This window comes from Neofelis nebulosa, chromosome 4, assembly GCF_028018385.1.
Source record: "Neofelis nebulosa isolate mNeoNeb1 chromosome 4, mNeoNeb1.pri, whole genome shotgun sequence".
NCBI lineage: Eukaryota > Metazoa > Chordata > Mammalia > Carnivora > Felidae > Neofelis > Neofelis nebulosa.
In genome coordinates, this window is record NC_080785.1 from 160,718,126 (window position 1) to 160,740,748 (window position 22,623).

The following is a 22,623-nucleotide window of genomic DNA, read 5'->3' on the forward strand; positions in this document are numbered from 1 at the left end:
TCCCGGTCTGGTTTCCTGACCGTGGCTCCCACTGGCAGGGTATAAGAAGCCAGCTGCTGAGGGAGTGTAGACGTGTGCAGACCCCAGCCAGACGCCAGCGTCTGTCAGCAGAAGCCCAGCACCCTCTCCCTCTTCACACCAGTGGCCTCACACGGAGAGATTTGCAGCCTCTATCTCCCAGCATCTACAGCTGCTGACCCGGAGGGTCCGTTGTCCAGTTCCAAATTCCCGGAAGAGTCTGAAAGGGCCAGCCCAGTCTCTGGTCAAATGGCCACCCTTGTCCAAGCAGCTATGGGTACATGTGGGGACAAGATCTTATAATACAGCCCATCTCGGAAGGGCAGGCCCCTAGAGGACATCTACACTTGACCATCAGCCCCCCAAGGGCAGGGATTTCTTTTTTGTTCGCTGCCACATCCCCAGCACCTAGGACAGCAACTGGTGCACAGCAGGTGCTCAATCGATATCACGAAGCTGAGTTAAAAATTGAGTGACTCAAGTGAAGGACAGCGAGGATTATGGGTTATTTGTTAAGCACCTACTATGTTTACGTCTCAACATTTGTTTAACACCTACTACATGCCAGGCACCGGGGTACAAGGGCAGAACGTGGTTCTCTCAGTCTGCAGGGGTGATAGGCAGACAGGTCGGCAGGCAACAGCAGTGTGGTCTGATATGTGCTGTGATGGAGGCGCTAGAACCCGTTTCAATCAAATTGGTTGCAAGCCGCAGAAATTCAACTGAAGTAAGCAGCATATACAGTTCACCAACTTGTGTAACTGAACGGTCAGGCGAGGCTGGAGCCAGACAAGCGGACTCCATCCTCTTTGCTCTTCTCCACACTGGCTCCATGCTCAGACTTTCTCCTTGTGGAGGCAAAATGGCGGCCGGAGCGTCAGCACAAATCCCAGGGAAGGCTCTCATTGGCCACCTTGGGTCACGTGCCGCCGCCCCCCCCCCCAACCAATCACAGATCTGGGTTACATGACTGCTGCCTGTGGAGCCATAAAGTGGGGATCGGCCACGCCCAGCTACAGCCTCTTAAGTATAAAGGAGGGAGTTCCCCCAGATGCTGCTACCCATAGAGAGACAGATCGTGATGTTCCCTAAAGGAGCAACATTTGCAAAGACTTAGAGGCAAGATGATGCAAGACCCCCACGTGCTAAGGGCTAAAAGAATATGTGAGAAGGTGCCACCGGATGCAGACGGGGGCAGGAAAATTCACCCATTCATCCATCCATCCATCCATCCATCCACCCAAGAAATATTTGCTTACTGTGTGCTGGGACTGGGAATACAGCCCGCAAGAAGCACTCGCTTTGGCCTTGTTGGGGGCCAGGTGTGGGAAGATTTGGGGCCATGGCGGTCCCTTGGGGTTGGCCCCCATTTCACATAGCCTCTCCCCCCTCTCTCTCCAACTCTCTTTGTCCATCATCGTGGGTCTTTGTCTCTTTGTATTTCTCTCTGTCTCCACCTCTGTCTCTCTCTGTCCCGTCTCCATATTGCCATCTGTTTCTGGACTCCTTGTGTGAGTCTGTGTCTTTCCTCTCTAACCCCTCCCCCCCATCTTTCTCTTTCTCCGTCTCCCTTTCCCCATCTCACCTCTCTCCCTCTCTCTCTCTCATCTCTCTCTCTCTCTCTGGGCCTCTGTGTCTGTGTGTTTGGGTCTGTCTCGCTCTCCCCCACTCCTTCTTGGCCCCCGGGGTCCCCACAGATGCTGAACCTCTTTGTCGCTGTCATCATGGACAACTTTGAGTACCTCACCCGAGATTCCTCCATCCTGGGCCCCCACCACCTGGATGAGTACGTGCGTGTCTGGGCCGAGTACGACCCCGCAGCGTGGTAAGGAGTCACCCAAGTCCTTCAGCCACATTGCCCGCCTTTCTCTGGCACCAAAGCACCCTAGGCTAGGCCAGGGCCCAGACTTTGGGGCACTGGGTCCCTAGGGAGCTCACCAGGACCTCAGAGGGGTCAGCCTGGAGGAAAGAGATGAGATTCAGTGCCCTCCCACACTACAGGTGAATTGGTCGGGTACACCCCTGCCCGAGGCCCAGGCTTTCTGGGAGATGAGGAAAGGGATCGAGCATTGAGGATTTTGAGAATTTTGCCTCCCGTGAATCTCCCCTGCCCCTGCCTGAGAGGCCTCCGGATGATGAGGACAAGCAAGCCAGGGAGGAAGCCAGAGGCCTCTCAGCCTCTGCTCTACTGGGAGCTGTGGGAAAGGGGCAGGCCTGGCTCCCTGGGCAGATGGGCTTGGGCGTGAGTTTGGAGTCGTGCTGGTACAAGTGATCACACAAATCACGGTCGCAAGGGGCGCGAGCTCTCCTACTCTTAGGCACCCGAGTGCTCCCTCCTGACTGACAGGTGCATGCATGGAACAGCGTGACGCCTTGCGGGACGCTCAGAGGAGCAATCCTGAACCTCAGAACCCACCCACCGCTAACTGGGGAGTCTAGTTCAGGCTGGGCTTGGGGCCTGAGAAGGCGTTAATGGGGCCCCTCAGCAGTGTGGGTGCTGGAGGGGAGGCCTCAGGAGAAGGTGGGGAGGAGTAGGGAGGAGTCCATCTTTGCCCTTCCTGCAGCCCCAGACAAGCCCTCCGTGAGACCGAGGGCCTGGGGTGAGCCACGGGTCTGGGGCTTGACTTTTGGCTGGTTCCTAACTCTTCGTCTTTTGATTTTAGGTCACAGCAGTTGGATGCTGTCCCCTTGTCCTCTCTTCCACGAGCTCCCCCTCCCCCCAGTGTAGCCCATGTAACTTGTGGAGAAGGGAGACACAGAGAGAACCCCGGGGGGAGGGCCCCCCCCCACCACCAGCCCAGAAATGTCGCACACCCCAACCGAAACCCTCTGCCCCGGGTCTGCGAGTGTTCAAGCCAAGGGGTCCCCAACCCCTGGCATCATGACCTCGCCGTGTGCGCGGGGGACAGCCTGACCCCTACCTCCACTAACCCCTGTCTTCTCCTTTCAGCGGTCGGATTCATTATAAGGATATGTACAGTTTATTGCGCGTGATATCTCCCCCTCTCGGCTTAGGCAAGAAATGTCCTCATAGGGTTGCTTGCAAGGTTTGATTTCCACTAAAACCTGCTAGCATCCATGGAATGAGTGTGGCTTGGGGTTCTTCAATATATATATTTCATATATATATATATATATCTAAAAAACAGAGCCATCTCTCTTTCTTGCATTAAACTAGAAAATTCTTAGCCAACAGAATGCAGTCACGTAGACTCGATGAAGCATGGAACATATCTCTCCGTTCCCTTCAGCCATTTCTGCTTGCTGTTAGCTGAAGCTGCCCATCCCAGGGTCTCAACGGCACCCCAAATCAGACACATCCGGGGGGGTCGGAAGTGTGCATTGACCCCCCCCCATCAACCTCCACTCTCTCCCCCCTCCACCTTTCGCCTCCCAAAGCCCCCAGCCCTCCTCCCGCCGCCCCAGCGCCCCCCTCCCCATCTAGGCCCCCTCAGAGACCAGCCTCAGCCAAACCAGAGAACTTTCACCCGATTTTTAAAATAACGCTGAGCCAAAGCGTTGTTCCAGGCGCTCCAAAACGAGAACTGCCCCCTCTCCTCCACGCCCCACCAGAACCATAGCTCAGAGTCAAAACTGAATCTGACTTTTCTCTTTTCTCTTTCTCTCTCCCTGCTCGTGAGCAGTGAAATAATCTTTTTTTTTTAATTCCCTCCTCTTCCATTTTTTTTTTCTCCTGTTTTCCCTTGATTTGAAATACCTATTTTATTGTTCTCTGCATCTTTCTCTCTCTATTTTTTCGGCTCGTGTGGCTTTTTTGTTTGTTTGGGTTTTGGGTTTTTTTTGTTTTTTTTTTTTGTTTGTTTTTTGGTTTGGTTCCTGCTTTTGTTTGTTTTTCTTTTTTTTTTTGTTTTTGGTTTTGTTTTTTTGGGTTTGTTTTTTTTTTTCGGTTTCTTCCTCTCCACCCCCCCCCCCCACCCCACCCCTCCCTTTGGTTCTCCGTTCCCACCCCGTTTTGTTTTCGGTGCTGCTAGGGGCCGCATGCCTTACCCGGACATGTATCAGATGCTGAGACACATGTCTCCGCCCCTGGGTCTGGGGAAGAAGTGTCCGGCCAGAGTGGCTTACAAGGTAGTCTACCCTTGCCGACCACTAGCGTCGGGCACTGGGGATTTTCCAGTGCTGACCAGGAACGACCAGCCAAGTTTCTTCTTCCCGAGTTACTCTTCTTCTCCTTTTTTTCCTTTTCTTTTTCTTTTTTTCTCCCCCTTTCCTCCTCGAGTAAATGGATCATGACCGTCCCTTTGACTCTAAGCAGCACACTGTGTCCGTCTTTTCTGATGAGTGTGGTTTGGTGTTTTGAGACTCCATTATGGCCGACACGCCGGGGGGGAGGGGGAGGGGAGCCCCCCCGGTCCCCTCGCACCTGGTCCCCTGGGAACCAAATTGGACACAAACATGCTTCGGAGGGAACACCGCCTCGCCTCCTTTCTGCCCGCCCAGAGCGGCCCCCCCACGCCCAGGCCGGGGCAGGTGCCTCGCAGCAGGGGGCTTTGGCCCCCACAAGGCGAGGCCCTGCCCCCCCCCCATCTTTTGTATCTCGAGCCCCCAGGTCCAGCAGCAACCCCCCCCCCCCACCATGTACACCTGACGCTGATCTCTGACCTAGGGCCTTGGGGGATTCAAGACCTCCCGAGGAGTACCCAGAGCCTCTCCTCCCTCCACCTCTCCCTCCCCCCCCAAATTGCTTCCCAAGCCCCCATCCCTATGCCACCCATCCTCCCCTAGACACCCCAACATGCCTCTCCATTGTTCCAGAGTGGGCAGGCAGGCCGCAGCTGGACCCCTGGACCGTGGCACCCTGATGCGGGCCATGCACGCTGCCTTGGCGGGGGCCTGGGGCGGGCAGGCACCATGGCCGATTGGGGGATGGTGCATGCTGGCTGAGGGAGCAAGGGTCCCGCCGCCAGGCGGCTGGGCCGGGCCGCCCCTCCGGACCCCTGTCCCGGAATCTCCCTTGGCACCCACGGACAGATGCTCTGTTCCCTCCAGCTCATCCACGAGAAGTTCAGGGATGACCTTTAAAATTGCCTCCCGCCTCCCGGAAAATGACCCCGTCATCCTGCTCTCCCATCTACCCCGGCCCACCTTATGTCCCTCCCCTTCTGTTAGTGCCACCCCTTCCTGCCTCTCTAGCCGTCTCACTGCAGCCTCATCCCTCCTCCTCCTCCTCCTCCTCCTCCTCCTCCTCCTTCCCGATCAAGGCTGGAAAGGGGCTGCCCCCTGCCCCCCGCGCCTCTCCCTCCTCTCGCTTTCCTTTTGTCCCTTCTCTTGGTGTTTAGCTGTGTGCATGTGTGTATGAGAGAGAGAGAGAGAGAGACAGTCCCCTTGGCTTCCTGGGCTCTGTGCAGGGCCACCAGGAGTCCATAAGGCACCTTTGTGCAACTCTGAAAAGGACACCCTTTCCACAGAACATTTGGTCTGTTGGAAAATGGTTGTAATCCACCCCTGTGGTAAGAACAGGAAACTTCTCTGTCATCGCCTGAGAAGTTGCCATTCAAACACACAAATGCGTGACTTCTCAGTCGGTGAGCCTTTTGTGCAGTGCACAACCTGCAGTTGTGTGTGTTTCTGTGTCTACCACCTCCCTCCCCACCTCCCCGCCCCAGTCCCTCTCGTGTGTCCTGTTCTGGGTTTGCCAGCCCTCTCCCCGTCTCCAGCTCTGTGTTTCCCGCTGACCTGCGTCTGAATCCCCCCCCCCCCGCCCTCCCCGCACCGTGAACACCTAATCCACCCTCAACCCCCATTTCCATGCCACCTCAGCCTGGGCTGGTGCCCACCGGTCCAGCATCCTCTCCTATATCACCAAGCACGGGGGACAGAGCCCCTGCTTGGGACATGGGGAGTCTTTTCTTCCCCAGGCCGCGGGAACGCCCCCTCACCCCTTCCCCTTGCCATCACACAGAGCCAAGATCCGGACATGCCCCTGAGATACACTTTCCACGGAGCTATGAATGAGTCTCGAGATTCCGTCTGCATGCGCGCCCCTGTCTGCCGTTCTGTGTGTCTGTGCCTCGCTGCATGTCCGCGAGGGGCCGCCCCGTCCGCGGGGGGGCCGCCTGCCTGCCGCTTCTCAGAGGAATGATGTGGTCTGTGCCCATCTGGTCCGGTCTGGGCCGAGCCGGGGCGGGGGGGGGGGGGGGAGGAGGAGGTGGGGAGCCGGCGGCCCCCCCGGCGGCTGTGGCCGTGGACCCCTGTGCCTGGCTGCTGCACGTCCGGCTTGCTCTCTTCTTTGGGGTCGGAACGGAACGGAGTCATCCAGAAGAACTCTGGGGCAGGGCGGGGGTGGGGGGGGGCAGGGGGGGTCTGGGCCAACCTGGGGGCATGCCAGCTCTCGCGTCCGGCGTGCGGGAGAGGGAAGGGCAGGGGCTCCTGGTGTAGCCGAGCCCCAGAGCCCTCCCCACGAGCCACAAAGGGGAATCCGTAAACGGAGCCCTGGAGACAGGTAGCCTGAGGGTGGGGTCGCCTCAGCCACTGCCTTCAGAGTTCTTCCTGGGGCTCCCCAGGTAGTGTGGGTCTGGCTCACGGGGGACCGGGAGGGGTACCCGGGAATGACTGCCCTTGCCTTTGGTCTTCTGTAGAGGCTCCTTCGCATGGATCTGCCCGTGGCCGATGACAACACCGTCCACTTCAATTCCACCCTCATGGCCCTGATCCGCACAGCCTTGGACATCAAGATCGCCAAGGGTAAGGGCAGGGACGGGAGCAGGGAGGTGGGACCGGATGGAATTGGGGCCTGGAAGGGGAGAGCAGCGGACAGCCGGGGATCCCACTCCCCGCCTGAAACCAGAGGAGCCACTGGCCCGTCCCGGTCTGCCCTCACTCACCCACTCAGCCGGCAAACGTCTCGTGCACGCTTCCTGTGTGCCGGCCAGTGCTATATGTGTGTGTGGGGGGGGGGGGGAGGGGGGGACGTGGCAGTTCACACTTCCAGTGGGAGAGGCTTCCCTAAGGAGGTTCTGAAGGAGTCATGTGGACACGTGGGGAGAAAGTGCCCCAGCAGGTGCCAAGGCCCTGAGGTAGGAGGCCACCCGTGGCCGTGCTGAACTGCCTTGCCCTCTGAGCGAGGGGGGTGCCTGCAGCCTCCAAAGCAGAGGAGGCACCTGACCTAACTCACACTTGAACAGGCTCCCTCTGGCCGCGGGGCAGAACGGACCGGGAGGAGGTCAGCGTGGAGGCCCACTGACCCAAAAATGATCCCAGTGAAAGCAGGATGGCTGCCTAGACTCGGGGGGTGTGGAGTGTTCAGAGTCCAGCCGTGTCCTGGGAGCTGGCCCACGCCATGGCCGATGCAAGGTGTGAGGCAGAGAGAGGAGTCAAGGCCACCCCCAGGGGCGAGGGCCTGAGCAGCCGAAGGACAGAGCCTGAGACGAGGAAAAGGTGGGAGGGGCAGGTTTGGGGCGAAGGAAGGGCAGGAGGTCGGTGTCGGCCTGGAGACACGGTGCAGGCAGGGGGCTCTCCCGCGGATGCTTCCGGTGGGGAACGCCTCCCCAGGAAGGTTCTGAAGGCGAGGTTAACGCGTCTTCCCGGCTGGGCTGGAGAAACAAAGTCAGGAGACATCAGATGCCGACACATCTTAAGCCAGGGGACTGGACGAGCTCGCTCGGCAAGGAGATAAGTGTGAATGAGAGGCCCCAAGGACAGCCCAGGGCCACCGCAGTGTTAGAGGTGACCAGGGAGGGGCGACTGGGGAGGCGAGTGAAGGCCGGGCCAGCGTGGGCCCCCGAAGGGTGTCTCCAGCACGACCGTTCCCGCCCAACAGCCAAGGAAGACAAGGACCAAGAGCGAGCAGTGGATTTCATGACAGGCAACTCTGGCGGAGGGGGTCAGAGCCCCCCTGCCTTGAAACGGGGTCTAGAGGCCTGACAGGAGACGGGATGTGACTTGGCAGGTGATGGGACAGCCGGGCAGAGAGAGAGGTGCGCCGGTCTCCAGGGAGAGGGAGTGTGGGAAGGGGGGGCGGGCAGGTCGATGACCGTGTCGTCCAGCAGAGGGCCGGAAGCTGGGGGGCTAAAGAGAAAGGTCAGGGCTCCACCAGCTGAAGCCACCAGGAGTTCCATCCAGGGTCCCCAGGGGAGGGAGAGCCGGGGCCGGAGGGAGAGCAGGTTGAGGACGGACAAAGTTAGGGCCAGGAAGCGTGCTGGCGAAGGTACAAAAGCAGAAGGAGCCCCCGGAGAGAGCAAGAAAGATCGGAAAGGGCCAAGATGAGGCTCAGGGAACAGCAGAAGGGGGGGGTGGGGCCATCCCCCTGGAAGTCCCGTCTCCTGCAGGAAGTCGGAGGTGAGCGGCTCATGCTTACGGGGCAGCTCCGTGCACGATGGAAGTCCGGGCCCGGTTTCTGGCTGTTCGTGGCTCTGTGCCCCCAGGACTGTTTCCCCATCGTTGGGGTGGAAGCTGGTCCAGGTCCCAGCCCAGGGAGGGGAGGGAGCACAAGGGTGGGTGGCAGTTTTCTGGGTGAGAAATCGGGTGAGAGGGTCGTGTTCTGTGGCCTCATCTCGCCCACCTGCCCCGTCCGCGCCGTAAACCTGGGCAGGTGAGGCCACCCTCCCCGAGCCTCCGGCCATGTATTCGCCAGCGTAAATGGAACGGCTTAAAACATCTGCTCATTTAGCTCTCGGTTCTGTAGGTCAGAGGCCTGGGAGGGCTCAAATGGGTTAGTGTGACCCATTTGAGGGTCCCCCCAGGGCCAAAATCTCGCTGTTGGCCGGGCTGGGCTCTTCTCAGGAAGCTCTGGGGGGGGGGGGGGGGGCGCGGCGGGGATGCATTTCCAAACTCATTCAGGTCTTGGCAGAATTCAGTCCCTTGTGGCTGTGGGACGGAGGTCCTGTTTCTTCGCTGGGATTTAGCCAGAGGTTACGCTGAGCGCCCGGGGACGCACCTGATCTCTGACTTCTTCTGTCGCCAGCCAGAGAGAACACTCGGCTTTTCGGCATCTCGCCTGATTAGGTCAGGCCCACCCAGATCAGCTCTGTGTCTGACAGTCAGCCGACTCAGGACTTGAATTACTTTCGCAGAGCCCTTTCACAGCAGTCCCCTAGACTAGCGTTTGATTGGACAGCCAGAATCTTAGGACAGGAGGCAGGGGCGGCTTTAGAATTTGGCCTGCCGTGGTTCCCTCGCCTGTAAAACGGGTCTAACAGTGCACCCACTCTCGGTATGTGATGCTTTGGTGGCCCAGCTGCTGTTTCTCTCTGGGGAACCTGTTCAGGGGTCCCAAGGGAACCCAAGACTCGGGTTCAGTAATTGACTAGAAAGACTGAGAACTGGGAGGCACTGTTTGACTCACGGTCGCAGTTTATTACAGCAGAAGGACACAGGTTAAAATCCGCAGAGGAGGGGCGCCTGGGAGGCTCAGTTGGTTGGATCGCTGACTCTTAATTTCGGCTCAGGGCATGATCTCACGGTTGTGGGATCGAGCCCCACGTCGGGCTCCCTGCTGAGCATGGTTCCCTCTCTCTCTCTCTCTCTGTGATCTCTCTCTCTCTCTCTCTCAAAAAAAATAAATAAGTAGAATTTAAAAATAAAAAAATGAAATGTGCAAAGCAGAGGCACATGGGTCAGGGTCCCCTGCTGGTGGAGTTACGCGGGCAGCACCCGGAAGTCGGCTCCTGGTGTCCCCACGACCGCGTGTGACGGTGCGATTCTACTGACGAGGGAAGCCCGCCTGAGCTTTGGTGACCAGAGTGTCCCTTGGGGGTTGGTCGCATAGGCCTGACCGACCTTAGCTACTCAGACCCCAGCCACTCCAGAGGTCACACTAACGATGTCACATGGCCCAGACCCCCCTCCCCCCCCCCGCCCCGCCATAAATCACACTGTTAGAATAAACCTTCTTGAGCGGCCCAAGGTCCTCAGATAAACAAAGACGTTTTTATCACGCAGGACACTTTAGAAAGTGACCTCCCAGGAGGCGGCCGGGGACCAGTCCTTTCTTCCAGAATGTGCCGAGTTATCCTTTACCACGGGGACACCTTCTGTGGGACCCCAGTAAGGCCAGTCGTTGGGACACCTGCCAGGTTCCCCACGTGAGGATTTCAGGGGCTCCTGGGAATGTGCCTGAGTTTGGCTGTCACTGCTGTCTCGTACTCCAGATGCTACTCAGTTCCCAGAGGGTCACGCCCTCAACATCTCTGAGCCAAGGGCCTCTCCTCAGTCCTGATGTTGACAAAGGCACCAGGCGCCCCTCCCCACCCCCCCCACCCCCCCACCCCGCCTGGAGTTCCACGGGGAACAGCTGAGCCCGTCTCGGGTTAAGGAAGGTCGGCTGAGTGCGTGGGGACAACAGTTACAACAGTGATGACAATCACAGCCATTTTAGCTGAGAGTCTCAGGCAGGCTCAAAGTATAACACCTTTTTTTTCTTTTTTCCCAACAGCTCAGTTTACTTCTAAACATACTGAGCGCCTGTCCAGCAGGCAGGGGACAGCATGTGGGAACAGATTAACCTCTGTCATTCTCCAGATCTCCCCAAATTGGGAGGCCATTCTTAGCTAGATGCTTGGGAGAGAGGACACAAGTCCCTCTGCCCACCCCTGTGTCCCCTTTATGTCTGTGCCCCTCCCTCCTCTGTCTGTCTGTCCCTCCCCTACCACCCCACCCCTCCGCTCTCTCCACCCAGGAGCGTCTCATCCTTATACGGGGAAAATCCTTCTCTCTTCAAGTTTCTTTTGTTCCTGGATGTTGTGTCTGAACTCCTGAATCCTCCTTCCAAGGGACTCAGTCTGTGTCCCTTCGTTGCCCCCCTGCCCTCCTGCTGCCCGCAGCCAGACGATGAGGGCAGAGCCAACCACCTGGCTGAACAAACATAAACCCAGTTAGCAGATCAAAACCCCCAGCCGAACACTAACACTCTGACTTCCGCTGAGCGGAAAGCGAGAGCTTTACTTTTTTTTTTTAATGTTTATTTACTTTGAAAGAGAGAGAGCTCGAGCAGGAGAAAGGGAGGGGCAGAGAGAGAGAGAGACAGAGGGAGACAGAGAATCCCAACCAAGCTCTGCACCGTGAGCATGGACGTGGGGCTCGAACTCGCGAACCGTGAGATCGTGACCTGAAATTAAGAGTCAGACGCTGAACTGACTGAGCCACCCAGGCGCCCCCAGTGAGAGCTTTATAAACACGGGTCACTGGGAGGGTTGGGGGCAGGGCGAGGGGAGGGGTCTCATGGGGAAAAGATAAGCCCAGAGCCAACTAATAGCCGACACGCAGGGTGACCTCAGCTTCCTAAAAACAGGAACGCTTTCTGCCATTGTCTTAGAAAGGGCCACAGTCCCGGCTAACCCCACCCAGGGCCAGCCCAGACTCCTGTTCAAGACTGCGCGTAGCTGGCCAGCCGAGAGGCCACTGTCCCACCCTTTAATCCCCCCGAAGACCAGACTCTCTCTGAAGGTGGGGTCCGCCATAACCTGGAAGGTTCTGGGGTGGGCCTCGTGGGAGCTAAAAGGCTTTGCCTTGCCCGCACCAGAGAGGGTGGCCTCCTGGCCTCTTGTTACCTGCCTGAAACTGATGGCCGTTGGCCATGGCTCGTTGAATGAGAGCGTTCATTGAGTGCCTGCTGTGTGCCCAGCCCCGTCGCCGATATGTGGGACACGGCAGTGAAAGACCAGTGAACCTCCAACCCTCAGGGGACTGCAGGGAAACGGGCGACGAACAACAAGCACGACGAGTCCGCGGAGCATGTAATGTGTCGGAAGGTTGGAACTCTGCGGAAAGGCTAGAGCAGGGTCGGCGGCTGGGGAGTCTCTCAACCAGGGGCCGTCTGCCCCCAAGGGACGTTGGCAATGTCCGGACACATTTTTAGTTGTCACACTGAGATCAGGGACCGCCTCTCTGAGGCCAAAGTCCTGCGGAATGAGATGGGGGAGGGGAGGACCCTGGGGCAGGACACTCCGATCACACCTGGTTTGGGGGTGACTGTTGCTCCTGCCCCTGCCCCCCCCCCGTAGTAATCGTGTACCTGGAGGAGGAATAAGTCCGAGCCTCAGCCCTCAGGGAACCCCAGGACCTCAGCGGGAGACCACCTTGAAATCCCCCGGACATTTCCCTTCATTCAATGCGACTGACAATCTTACAATCTTGGATGTGATTGAAGGTGGTGGTTCTTGGGGGGGGGGGGGCAGTCTTGTCCCCCAGGGGACACTTGGCAATGTCCGGGGACAGTTTGGTGGTCAGGATTTGAGGAGGGAGATGCTGGCAGTAACTGGATGTGTGGAGGCCAGGGACGCGGCTCAGCCCCCGCCATATAGCGCGTGGGCACCCCGAAACCGGGAACGACCCAGCCCCCAGTGTCCACAGATGCCAGGAGCGGGCGGCGTAGTCTGCTCCGCTTCGTGACAAGGTGCCAGAGACCGGGCGGCTTAAGCCATAGACATGTCTTCTCGCGCGGGTCTGCAGACTGGAAGTTCAAGACCGAGGTGCCAGCAGGGTTGATCCCTGGTGAGGCCTTTCTCCTCTCTCTCTCTCTCTCTCTCTCTCTTCCTTTTTTTTAAATTTATTTTTGAGAGAGACAGAGCACGAGCAGGGGAGGGGCAGAGAGAGAGAGAGGGAGACACAGAATCCGAAGCAGGTTCCGGGCTCCTAGCTGTCAACGCAGAGCCCAACTCAGGGCTCGAACTCCCGAGCCACGAAATCATGACCTGAGCGGAAGTCGGACGCTTAACCGGCCACCAAGGCACCCTTCTCTCTCTCTCTCTCTCTCCTTATAGGGACGGACATCAGTGCTACTGGACTAGGGACGACCCTATGACTTCATGTAACTTTAATTACCCCCTGAAAGGCCCTATCTGCAAATGCAGTTACACTGGGGGGGTTGGGGCTCCAACATGATTTGGGGGAGGGGACACATTTCAGTCCTTAATGACAGGTGTCTTCCTTTTCTTCATGAGAAACGGGAAACATAAGCCCTAAAGAGAAAGTGGCTTTTAATAAGAAATGTTATGTTCTCTTTTCTCCCTTCCTGTGTCTCTGAGAAGGAGCCACAGAGACCCTGGGCACCTCCCTTAGCCACAGTGGACAGCAGACAGCCGTTAATTCCAACCACTTCCCGTAAGGAAAGAGAAACAGTTATAGGTTAGTGTCTAGGGTCTTGAGAGCTTAACAACACCGGGGGTTTTCCCAAGGGTCTCAAGCGTCTCCCGCAATAGTCCTGACCTCCCAACCTGAGTCCTGACCCACCACCCATCAGTCCCACCCCCCCCCCCCCCCCGCGCGGCTTGGCCCCTGGTGACCACAGCCCCCTGCGTCGCCAGTGGTGTAAAGGAAGACCAGACCAGGGGAGTTCGCCCTCTAGCGGGTGAGATAGGGAATGACATCATGAGGTGATGTGTGGGAAGAAGAGAAAGCAGGAGGGCGTCAAAGAGGATGGGGGAGGGCTGTTTTTAGCTGGGGAGGCCAGCTAGAAGACTCGTTTGATAAAGAGGTCGGGCAGGGACCTGAAAGAGGTAAGGGAGGGAGCCATGCGGATATCTGCAGAAAGAACGATCCTGGCAAAGGAAATACAGGCTGTGCAAAGGCCCTGAGGCAGGACCGTGCCTGGTGTGTTTGAGGAACAGTGAGATCGGTGTGTCTGGGGCAGAGTGAGCAAGGGCAGAAGTAGAGGAAAAGAAGGAACATCGCCCAGGGCCTTCTGGACTCATGGTGAGGGCGTGGGCAATCACAAGAGCTCCAAGCAGAGGAGGCCCGTGACCGACAGGGATGGTCACAGGCGCCCCCTGGTGGTGGAGGGGGGCGGACATGGAGACCTGAGCAGAGGCGGCTGTGCTAACCCAGGCGGCGAAGTGCCGCATTGCCTCAACATTCTCACTCCAGCGCAGGCACTGAGCTTTACCTGCACATCGACAAAAAGCCCCTTCCGCTAGACTTTTCCCGAAATAAAGACACGTGTCCAGAGTCACGTGGGAGAAGATGAGCGAAAACTCCACAAAGTGCCTGGCAGATGGCTGTGCTTGGCCCGCATCTGCGGAGAAGCTGGGCCGGGGCAGCCCAAGGGTGGGCCGGGGAAATGTGGGGGGGGGGGGGGGTGGGAAGGAAGGGCAGAGAGGCAGACACCGGGCCAGGAGAGGCAAAGCGGGCTTTGGGGGCTCCCCAGGCGGAGCAGCTCTTCAGCGGGCATGCGCGCCAGGGGATGGCTGCTGAGACGCTGAAATGATTCTCTGTGCGGGGGGGGGGGGGGTAGCTGGCCCCTGCCCTTCCCCACACCTGCTGGGCCTCCCCCCACAATCCAGCAACTGCAGGGTCCGTATCTGGCCTGCAGGGGGCCTTCTGGCCCTTGCTCTCGCTCTGTGACTATTGTGGCTCCGTGCCTGCCCCTAAAAGTTAGGAACAGTGCCCTTGTGCCTGGGGCTGGGGGCTCCGAAACGGCGGTGGGGCCAGGTTGGTGTCTCAGGCAAGATGGAGGAGAACGTGCTGCTTCTGGAACAGCCCCGAGGTCTCCAGCCGACAAAGATTTGCTTCCCGTTCCTGCTGTGTGTCCTCCCTGGGTCGGCAGGGGGCTCTGTCGGTCAGTCACTTAGGCACCAGGCCTGAGGGAGCAGCCACGATCCGTAATATCACCAGAGGGAGAAAGAACTCAAGAGTGGCCCTCGCTGGCCATCAAATGCCCCGGCCCGAAAGTGACGGTTCACGGTGCTCACAGCTCATTAGAAAGAACTCCTCACTCGGGCCCCGGCCAGTCCCGGGGGCCAGGGAGAGTCATGTTCCCATGCACTCAGGCAGGAGGGGCCAGGAATCACTGGCAAAGAGACGGTGGCCACCGTGGCTGGGGTGAGGGGCCAAAGGCCAGCAGCGGCAGCAGGTCACATCCGGGGGAGGGGAGGCTTGGTTGAAGAAGTCTCCTCTAGCAGGGTTGCTCTGGGACGCCCCAGCCTCCCTGGGCCTTACTCCGGGCCGCGTCTCAGATGCACGGGCCACCGTGCTACTAATCCTCTGGCAGAGACTGCCCTGAGCCCACACGCATATTACCTGCTTTGGCCTTCGATCTGGTGAGGTGGGTCCTATTGCCACCGTCCCGTTTCGCGGATGGGAATACCGAGGCCCGGGGCGGTAGACTGCACGGCTGGACCCTCTTGATGTCCGCTGTCCCCCACAGAGCCACTCCGCGGCCCTGGCCCTGCCCAGGACTGAGGCCCACGTAGCCATTCCTCCTCCGGGACAGGCCCACAGGGAACTGGTGGCCCGTGAGAACCAGGGCTCTAGAGCCCGAGCGAGCGGGCAGTCAGGGCCCCTCTGTGCCCACGTTGCAGGCGGGGCCGACAAGCAGCAAATGGACGCTGAGCTGAGGAAGGAGATGATGGCCATCTGGCCCAACCTGTCCCAGAAGACGCTGGACCTGCTGGTCACCCCTCACAAGTGTAAGAGCCGTGCCTCGCCCGGCCCCGGGCTCTGACCCGCCAGGACGGAAGGGGCGGGAGAGAGGAGGAGGCAGGTGCAGGGACTAGGCTGGTGCCTCCGGGGCCCCCACCCACGGCGAGCTCGTCCTGTGCCCCCCCCCCCCAGCCACAGACCTGACCGTGGGGAAGATCTACGCGGCCATGATGATTATGGAATACTACCGGCAGAGCAAGGCCAAGAAGCTGCAGGCCCTGCGTGAGGAGCAGGTACGGCCCTGGGCCCTGGCGCCCTCCGCTCCGGTGCCCGTCGCCCTGCGGGCACCGCAGTGACAGGCCAGAACAGCGAGGGGTAGCCAGGACCCAGAGCAGGTCGCTGGAAAGCAGGGCCGTGCCAAGGAGGTGGCCCGGACGAATTCATCTGCTCCGCCTTGGGGGCCCTGGGCACCCTGGGGGCAATCTGACTTTTGCTCTGGGTCAGACGGGAGCCACCCTGCTCCTGGTTAGACGTGGGAAGCGACCTCACTCAGGTGGCCGCCCTCTGGTGGCCGTAGCTGGTAAGGGCTGGGGCCGGGAGACCCGGGAGGAGGCGCATCTCCAGGTCCAGGTGGGAGATGATGGGGCCAGACCGGGTTGAGAAGTGGTCCCGTTCCGCTTGGATTTGCAAGGAGGGAATTGCTTTGGGCATTTGGCGGGGGGTGGGGAGAATGTGGCGCACTCTCGGCACAGCGCCCCTGCTGTCTCTCAGCTGCAGCCGTGGCCAGAGCCTGAGCCTTGAACACCTGTCCCCAGCCTCCGCCCTGTGCACACACGTTGCTCTCTGTCCCCCCAGAATCGGACACCACTCATGTTCCAGCGCATGGAGCCCCCGTCCCCAACCCAGGAGGGGGGCCCTGGCCAGAACGCCCTCCCGTCCTCCCAGCTGGACCCAGGAGGAGGCCTGTGAGTGTGGCTCTGGCCAGAAGGTGGGGATGGGAGGGCAGGGGGCGCCATCCCCCGGGGGCAGCCGCCCCTGGAGTGCCCACTACCACCCCGGCCTCTGTCCCCCGCACAGGTTGGCTCACGAAAGCGGCATGAAGGAGAGCCCGTCCTGGGTGACCCAGCGGGCCCAGGAGATGTTCCAGAAGACCGGAACGTGGAGCCCAGAGCGGGGGCCTCCCACCGACATGCCCAACAGCCAGCCCAACTCCCAGGTGCCTCTGTCCCCCCCACCCCACCCCCCACCGCCCCACAGCTCCCAGGCGCGAGCAGTACAGGAGGGAAGGGTCTGGGGTCCGAGCGTCAGGTCCCGGACTCACCGGCCTCGCCCTGTGCCCCACAGTCTGTGGAGATGCGAGAGATGGGCAGAGACGGCTACTCGGACAGCGAGCACTACGTCCCCATGGAAGGCCAGGCCCGGGCGGCCTCCATGCCCCGCCTCCCCGCGGAGAACCAGGTGAGCGCTTTCATCCCCCCCCCCCCCACCCAGGGCTGGACTCAGGGCCCCCAGGGTCCCTGCCGGCCAGCAGTGGGGATGCCGTGGCCCCCTCCCTCCCCGCACGGCCCAAGGGGTCTCTTTCCTCCGGGACCCCAGCTCAAGGGGGCCACCCACACCCTCAGCCGCAGGGTGAGGGCCCTGCCACCCTCCGTGGCCACCCCCGGAGGCCCTCAGCTCCTCCCTGATGGAGTACACATGGGGGCGCGGGAGGGGTGGGGGAGGTGACGCGTCAGGGCCAGGTGAGACCGGCGATCGGGCACACGCACCCACAGACGCACGCTACGTGTCCGTTTGTGCTCTTACTGGCACCTACGGACGCACACGCGTGTGCACGTGGGTCTGCTCTTGGGAACTTGGCAGGTCCTAGGACCTGGTAGCAGAGTCTGGCGGGGGGTGGGTGGCCTGGGGACAGCTGGGGTTTGTACTTCCTGTCTGGTCTTTGTGGGGGCCAGTGGGGAGGGACAGGGACGTATGCCTGATGCGTGTCTGTGTGTGGCCGCTTCACCCAGCTGTAGCACCCACTTGGTCAGTGCTGGCGAGGGGCGGGGGGGGGGGGGGAGGGAGGTGCGCCCACTGCCCCAGGCTCGCAGGGACAGGGGCACCGGAGCCAGAAGCATGGCTGGCTGCCCGCCCAGCCTGCAAGGCAGGGCGGCATAGTCTGGCTGTGGCAGGCTTCCCGTGTGCTGTGCCATGGCGTGTGCACGGGGTACAAGGCTGTGCTGTGCCTGGCTGGGCCAGGGTGGCTCCAGGACCTGGCCTCTGGCTGCTGAGAACTCGGGTGGGGGGGGGGGGCGCCCAGCTGCATGTGGCCGCCCAGCGTCATCCCGCCAGGCCTTCTCCCCACCTCCCGCGCCGCCCACACCCCCAGGACTGAGTCGCTGGACCCCGAGAGAGGGTTGGGACAGGACGGCTGACGGCCACCCCCTCCCCAAGCTTTTGAGTGTCAGTGGCAACCAGGGCTGGGGCACCCTGCATGAGGCGGAGCCCAGGGCCCGGGGCCTGTGGTCACGCCATCCCATCTGTCCGTCTCGTGCCTCTGCCATCTGTCTGTCTGTGGTGTCGCCTGTCTGTCTCCTCTGTGCCCGTGGGAGGCTGGCCAGCCGGGCCGGGGGTCACCCACACACCAGGGACTTTAACACCTCTTTCCCTGACCCTCTTGCCCCGTCCCCCTCCCCCCTCCCCCCCACCCCCACCCCACCGCCCGGGTTCCTCTTTCCCGATTTCCCGATCCTGACATCTCCGTGTACCACCTCTCACTCTCCCTCTTGGCTTTTATATTTATTTTCTTCTTTCTGTTTTTCTGTGTGCACCATCCCGTGGGGCTGTGACAGAGGAGAAGGGGCCGGCCACGTGGGAATAACCTCAGTGTATGTACCGCCTCCCGGCTGGGCTCCGGCCCCCTCTTCCCGCCCACCCCCCCTCGTGGGAGTCCCGTCATCTCCCCTGTCCTCGGACCCCCCCCCCTTTCTTTGCAAACTGCAACCCCCCCCCCCCCCCCCGTGAAGCCCCATCCCTGTGTGTTGTGTCTTCCGTGTGCCTGCCGGGCGGGCCTGCCCCCCACCCTTCCCCCCAACCCCCGTCTCCTCCGAGCCCCCACGCTGGGAGATGCCGTCTTTCCAAGAAGCCTCACCTGCAGCCCCACCTGGCCCGCTCTTTTTCAGAGGCTCGTACCCCTGACGCCACCCCTGACCCTCTGGTGCAGGAGCCCTAAGTCTCTTAAAACTGCCACCTGGGGCGGAGCCACCGGCCACTCGGCCGGGATGGCCTCAGGTGCCGTCTTCCTCCTCTCCTCTCCCAGCAGCAGAGAACCACAGGCCCCTCTCTAGGGTTTGACCCCTGGGGGTGCAGCGCGGGCAGGCTCCCAGGTTGCAGGCCAAGGGGAAGGGCGGCTCCCCTCGGGGCCTCAAATGCCAGGGGAAGCCCCTCAAGGGCTCCCTTCGGGAGCCGGACTCGGGTGGGCAGGAAAGCCCAGTGCCGGCTAGCCCAGGAGAGGACAGTGAGCCGGAAGGCTGGGCACCCGGTCCTGAGCACGCAGGAGGCCTGCCAGCCTCCAGAGAGCAGGCAGGAGTGAGCGCCGGGCTGTGCTGCCCAGGGCCCGGGGCTTCCGGGTGGTACCCCGGCTGGGGGACGCTCTCCCGTTCGGCGAGCCTGCCTGCCCCTGGCTGGATGGCCAGGGCTGGGGGGTACCTCCCAGGGGTGGTTCCGAGAAACGGGGGTAGATCAGATGGGGCCTCCTGGCCGGAACCCAGGATGGGCCTGGGAGGAGGCAGAAGGGTCCCGGGACCCTGGTGGATCAGAAGCCGAGCCCCACGGCCCTCTGGGACTCTGCCCCCGACACTCACACCCCGTCACTGAGGGCTGAGGGGCCGGGACAGACCGGGACCGCCCGGTGCGGGCCGCTGACCCCGGCCCGCTGGCCTGTCCACCCCCCCAGACCATCTCAGACACCAGCCCCATGAAGCGCTCAGCCTCCGTGCTGGGCCCCAAGGCCCGGCGCCTGGACGATTACTCCCTGGAGAGGGTGCCGCCTGAAGACACCCAGCACCACCACCAGCGGCGCCGAGACCGCGGCCACCGAGCCTCTGAGCGCTCCCTGGGCCGCTACACGGACGTGGACACAGGTGGGCTACCACTCAGGGCCCAGGGGACGAAGGAGGGGAGGGGACAAGGGAGAGCAGGGGAAACACCGAGGCTGAAAAGAGGAGGTCTGGACCAGGAGCAGGACCCTCAGGGGACAGGACCAAGCGGCCGAGTGGGCCCGATGCCGCCCAGAGCCTGGGGACCAGACCCCTGACGCCCAGCAGGCTCTCCTTGGTCCGGGAGAAGGTGCCCCTGTCTAGAGCCCACAGGCCCTCTGGGAGGCCTCCTGTGCGCCACCCACGCCTCCTGCATGGCCGTCCGTTTGTCTGACCTCCTGCTCTGCCCAGGCTTGGGGACCGACCTGAGCATGACCACCCAGTCCGGGGACCTGCCGTCTAAGGAGCGGGACCAGGAGCGGGGCCGGCCCAAGGACCGGAAGCATCGGCAACACCATCACCACCACCACCACCACCACCCCCCACCCTCGGACAAGGAACGCTACGCCCAGGAGCGGCCTGACCATGGCCGGGCCCGGGCCCGGGACCAGCGCTGGTCCCGCTCGCCCAGCGAGGGCCGTGAACACATGGCACACCGGCAGGTGGGTGTGGCACCGGGCACCCCTGATCCGAGCCCACGGGGAAACAGCTCGGGGGTGCGGGAAGGGGAAGGGGGCGGGGAGGGGGGGGGCACACCAGAGAGCCACTCTAGGCAGGGTCTCCTCTCCCCAAATGTGACCTCTGACCCTGCCCACCACTGGGGTCCCCAAGCCAGGGGGGAGCCGGGCAGGGGGAGACGCTGCCCCCAGCCACTCTGGCTCCCCACTCTGCCTCCCCCCCAGCCCCCCTGCCCGCCTGCCGCCCCCTCCCCTGCCCCGCAGCTGCTTCCTCTTTGGTTGTGGATCACCGTTTGAGTTTCTGGCCAGCGTGGTCCTTACAACTCATGCCCCCCCCGCTGGCTGCCTGCTGCCTTTTGCTTTCCTTTAACCCGGCTTCCGTTTTTGTTTCGATTATGATTTCTGTCCTCTGGACGCCTGTGAGTAATTTTTGAAACTTCTGCTATTTAACCCCGAAACTTACAAACCTCCATTTCTCATTTCTCTTTTCACTTTGTTGTGTTGGTTTTCGACTTCCCCCTCCCTCCTTGTCTCTCCCTCCTCCTCTCCCTCCTCCTCCCCCTCCTCCCCTCCTTGTCCTCCTCCTCCTACCTGTGGCTGTTGCTTTTCTCCTTTTTTTCCATTCAAATGTCCTGTGTCCTCTCCCCCCCACCTCTCCTCCACCTCCTCCTCCCGGTCCCCCCCCCTCCCCGCCCCCGCCCCCTCCCTCTCTCCCTCCCGTCCTCTGTGTCTCCTCCGTCTCCTTCTGGTTGATTTTGTTGTATCTTTTTTTTTGATTTCCTTTGTTTCAATTTTCGTGTAGGGCAGTAGTTCCGTAAGTGGAAGCCCAGCCCCCTCAACATCTGGTACCAGCACTCCGCGGCGGGGACGCCGCCAGCTCCCCCAGACCCCCTCCACCCCCCGGCCACACGTGTCCTATTCCCCCGTGATCCGTAAGGCCGGCGGCTCGGGTCCCCCGCAGCAGCAGCAGCAGCAGCCGGCGGCGCGGCCGGGCCGGGCGGCCCCCAGCGGCCCGCGGAGGTACCCGGGCCCCGCGGCCGAGCCTCTGGCCGGGGAGCGGCCGCCCGCGGGGGGCCACGGCAGCAGCCGCTCGCCCGCGATGGAGCGGCGGGGCCCGGGCCCGGCCCGGAGCGAGTCCCCCAGGGCGTGTCGCCACGGCGGGGCGCGATGGCCGGCGTCCGAGGGGCCCCCCGGGCCCCGGCACCACGGCTACTACCGGGGCTCCGACTACGACGAGGCCGACGGCCCGGGCGGCGGAGGAGGGGAGGAGCCCCGGGCCGCGGCTTACGACGCGCCACCCCCCGCGCGACGCGCGTGCTCGCCCAGGACTCCCCGGGCCCCGGGCCCGGCGTGCGCCTCGCCTTCCCGGCACGGCCGGCGACTCCCCAACGGCTACTACCTGGCGCACGGACCGGCCAGGCCGCGCGGGCCGGGCCCCCGGAGAGGCCTGCACGAAGCCTACAGCGAGACCGACGACGACGACTGGTGCTAAGCCCGGGCGAGGTGGCCCCCGCGCCCGCCCGGCCCCCCCCACGCACCCCACGCACACGCCCCGCGGGGAGGAGCCGCGCACGGGCCGCGGGCCCACCTCGCTGCCGCCTGCCCAGCGCACACGGGGGGTGGGGGGGGGGTGGGGGGGGGGGGGGGGGGGGCCCGGGACGGCCCCGGACTCTGGAGGGAGACCCCAGGACCCGGACACGCCAGGGTGGCCCGCGAAGACCCTCGGCCAGAAAAGCCGCTGGGGGGCGGGTGGGGGGGGGGGGCGGCGATGAGCCCCACCCCCACCCCCACCCAGCCGACCCAACCCCGCCTCCCCCCGCCCCCCACGAGGGGGACCCTGGAAGGGGAGGGGAGGCAGACAAACCATACAGCCAAGGGATTCGAATTAACTCAGCCATTTTTGGAGAACCTTGGGGAAAATGGAAATTTAAAAAAAACAAAAAACAAAAAAACACATTTTTAAAAGAAAAACGGGGAGAAAAAAAAATCGCTTCTATTGATGAGTTTTATCATCTCAATTGAATCTTTCCTTTCCCTGGTGAACGCGAGCTGGTGGCCCGTGTTGTGGCGGAGAAGCCGGAAGCGAAGCCGAAACCCAGCGTCCCACACAAGACCCTCCACCAGACGCTCATACCCCACACACGTTCTCAGACACACACAGGAGTGCTTGCTGGTTATACCAAACCCTACTATTACTGCCTGCAGAAAAATCAATTTAAAAAGATACACAATTTTAAAAAGGACAAAAAAATTAATGATTGAGAAAAGAAGCATTTTTTTCTGACATTTGGTCCTGCTTGAAATAACAAAAGAAAAAGGAAAAAAAAAAAAAAAACACCACCACCACCACCAATTTCCTTCGCTTCTTTTTTCCTTTTTCCTACCTTGTTTGAAAACTGTGGGCTTGGGACTGTGAATTACTGCATGACATTCAAAAAGAAAAAAAAATAAAATAAAAAAAAGTTGAATCAAAGGGCTTTTGGATCGACTGGTCTTTGTCCCTCTGCAAAGTGCTCCCCAGGTCTCTTGGGGGGGGGGTATGGTGGAAGGGAAGCCCTTTGAAAGTGTTTGAAGGCAGGAAAGAAGGAGGCAGACAG

The 22,623-nt window shown here is 61.2% G+C and overlaps 1 protein-coding gene across 7 annotated transcripts in view; it reads left to right on the plus strand.

Moving 5' to 3' along the window:
- CACNA1A (calcium voltage-gated channel subunit alpha1 A) overlaps positions 1-21,518 on the plus strand; it is a 284,147-nt gene extending 262,629 nt beyond the window's left edge. For 3 of the 7 annotated variants that reach the window (XM_058727812.1, XM_058727810.1, XM_058727815.1), the window contains 12 exons: positions 1,716-1,843; positions 2,969-3,065; positions 6,618-6,723; positions 15,273-15,380; positions 15,526-15,626; positions 16,189-16,298; positions 16,411-16,549; positions 16,678-16,791; positions 18,165-18,200; positions 19,268-19,454; positions 19,761-20,011; positions 20,829-21,518. In XM_058727812.1, the coding sequence (XP_058583795.1) occupies positions 1,716-1,843; positions 2,969-3,065; positions 6,618-6,723; positions 15,273-15,380; positions 15,526-15,626; positions 16,189-16,298; positions 16,411-16,549; positions 16,678-16,791; positions 18,165-18,200; positions 19,268-19,454; positions 19,761-20,011; positions 20,829-21,518 (2,067 nt within the window). Of the gene's footprint in view, positions 1-1,715; positions 1,844-2,968; positions 3,066-4,010; positions 4,108-6,617; positions 6,724-15,272; positions 15,381-15,525; positions 15,627-16,188; positions 16,299-16,410; positions 16,550-16,677; positions 16,792-18,164; positions 18,201-19,267; positions 19,455-19,760; positions 20,012-20,828 lie in introns of all 7 variants that reach the window. The other 4 variants (XM_058727813.1, XM_058727811.1, XM_058727816.1 and 1 more) reach the window with 3 other exon arrangements.
- Positions 21,519-22,623: the final 1,105 nt, after the last annotated feature.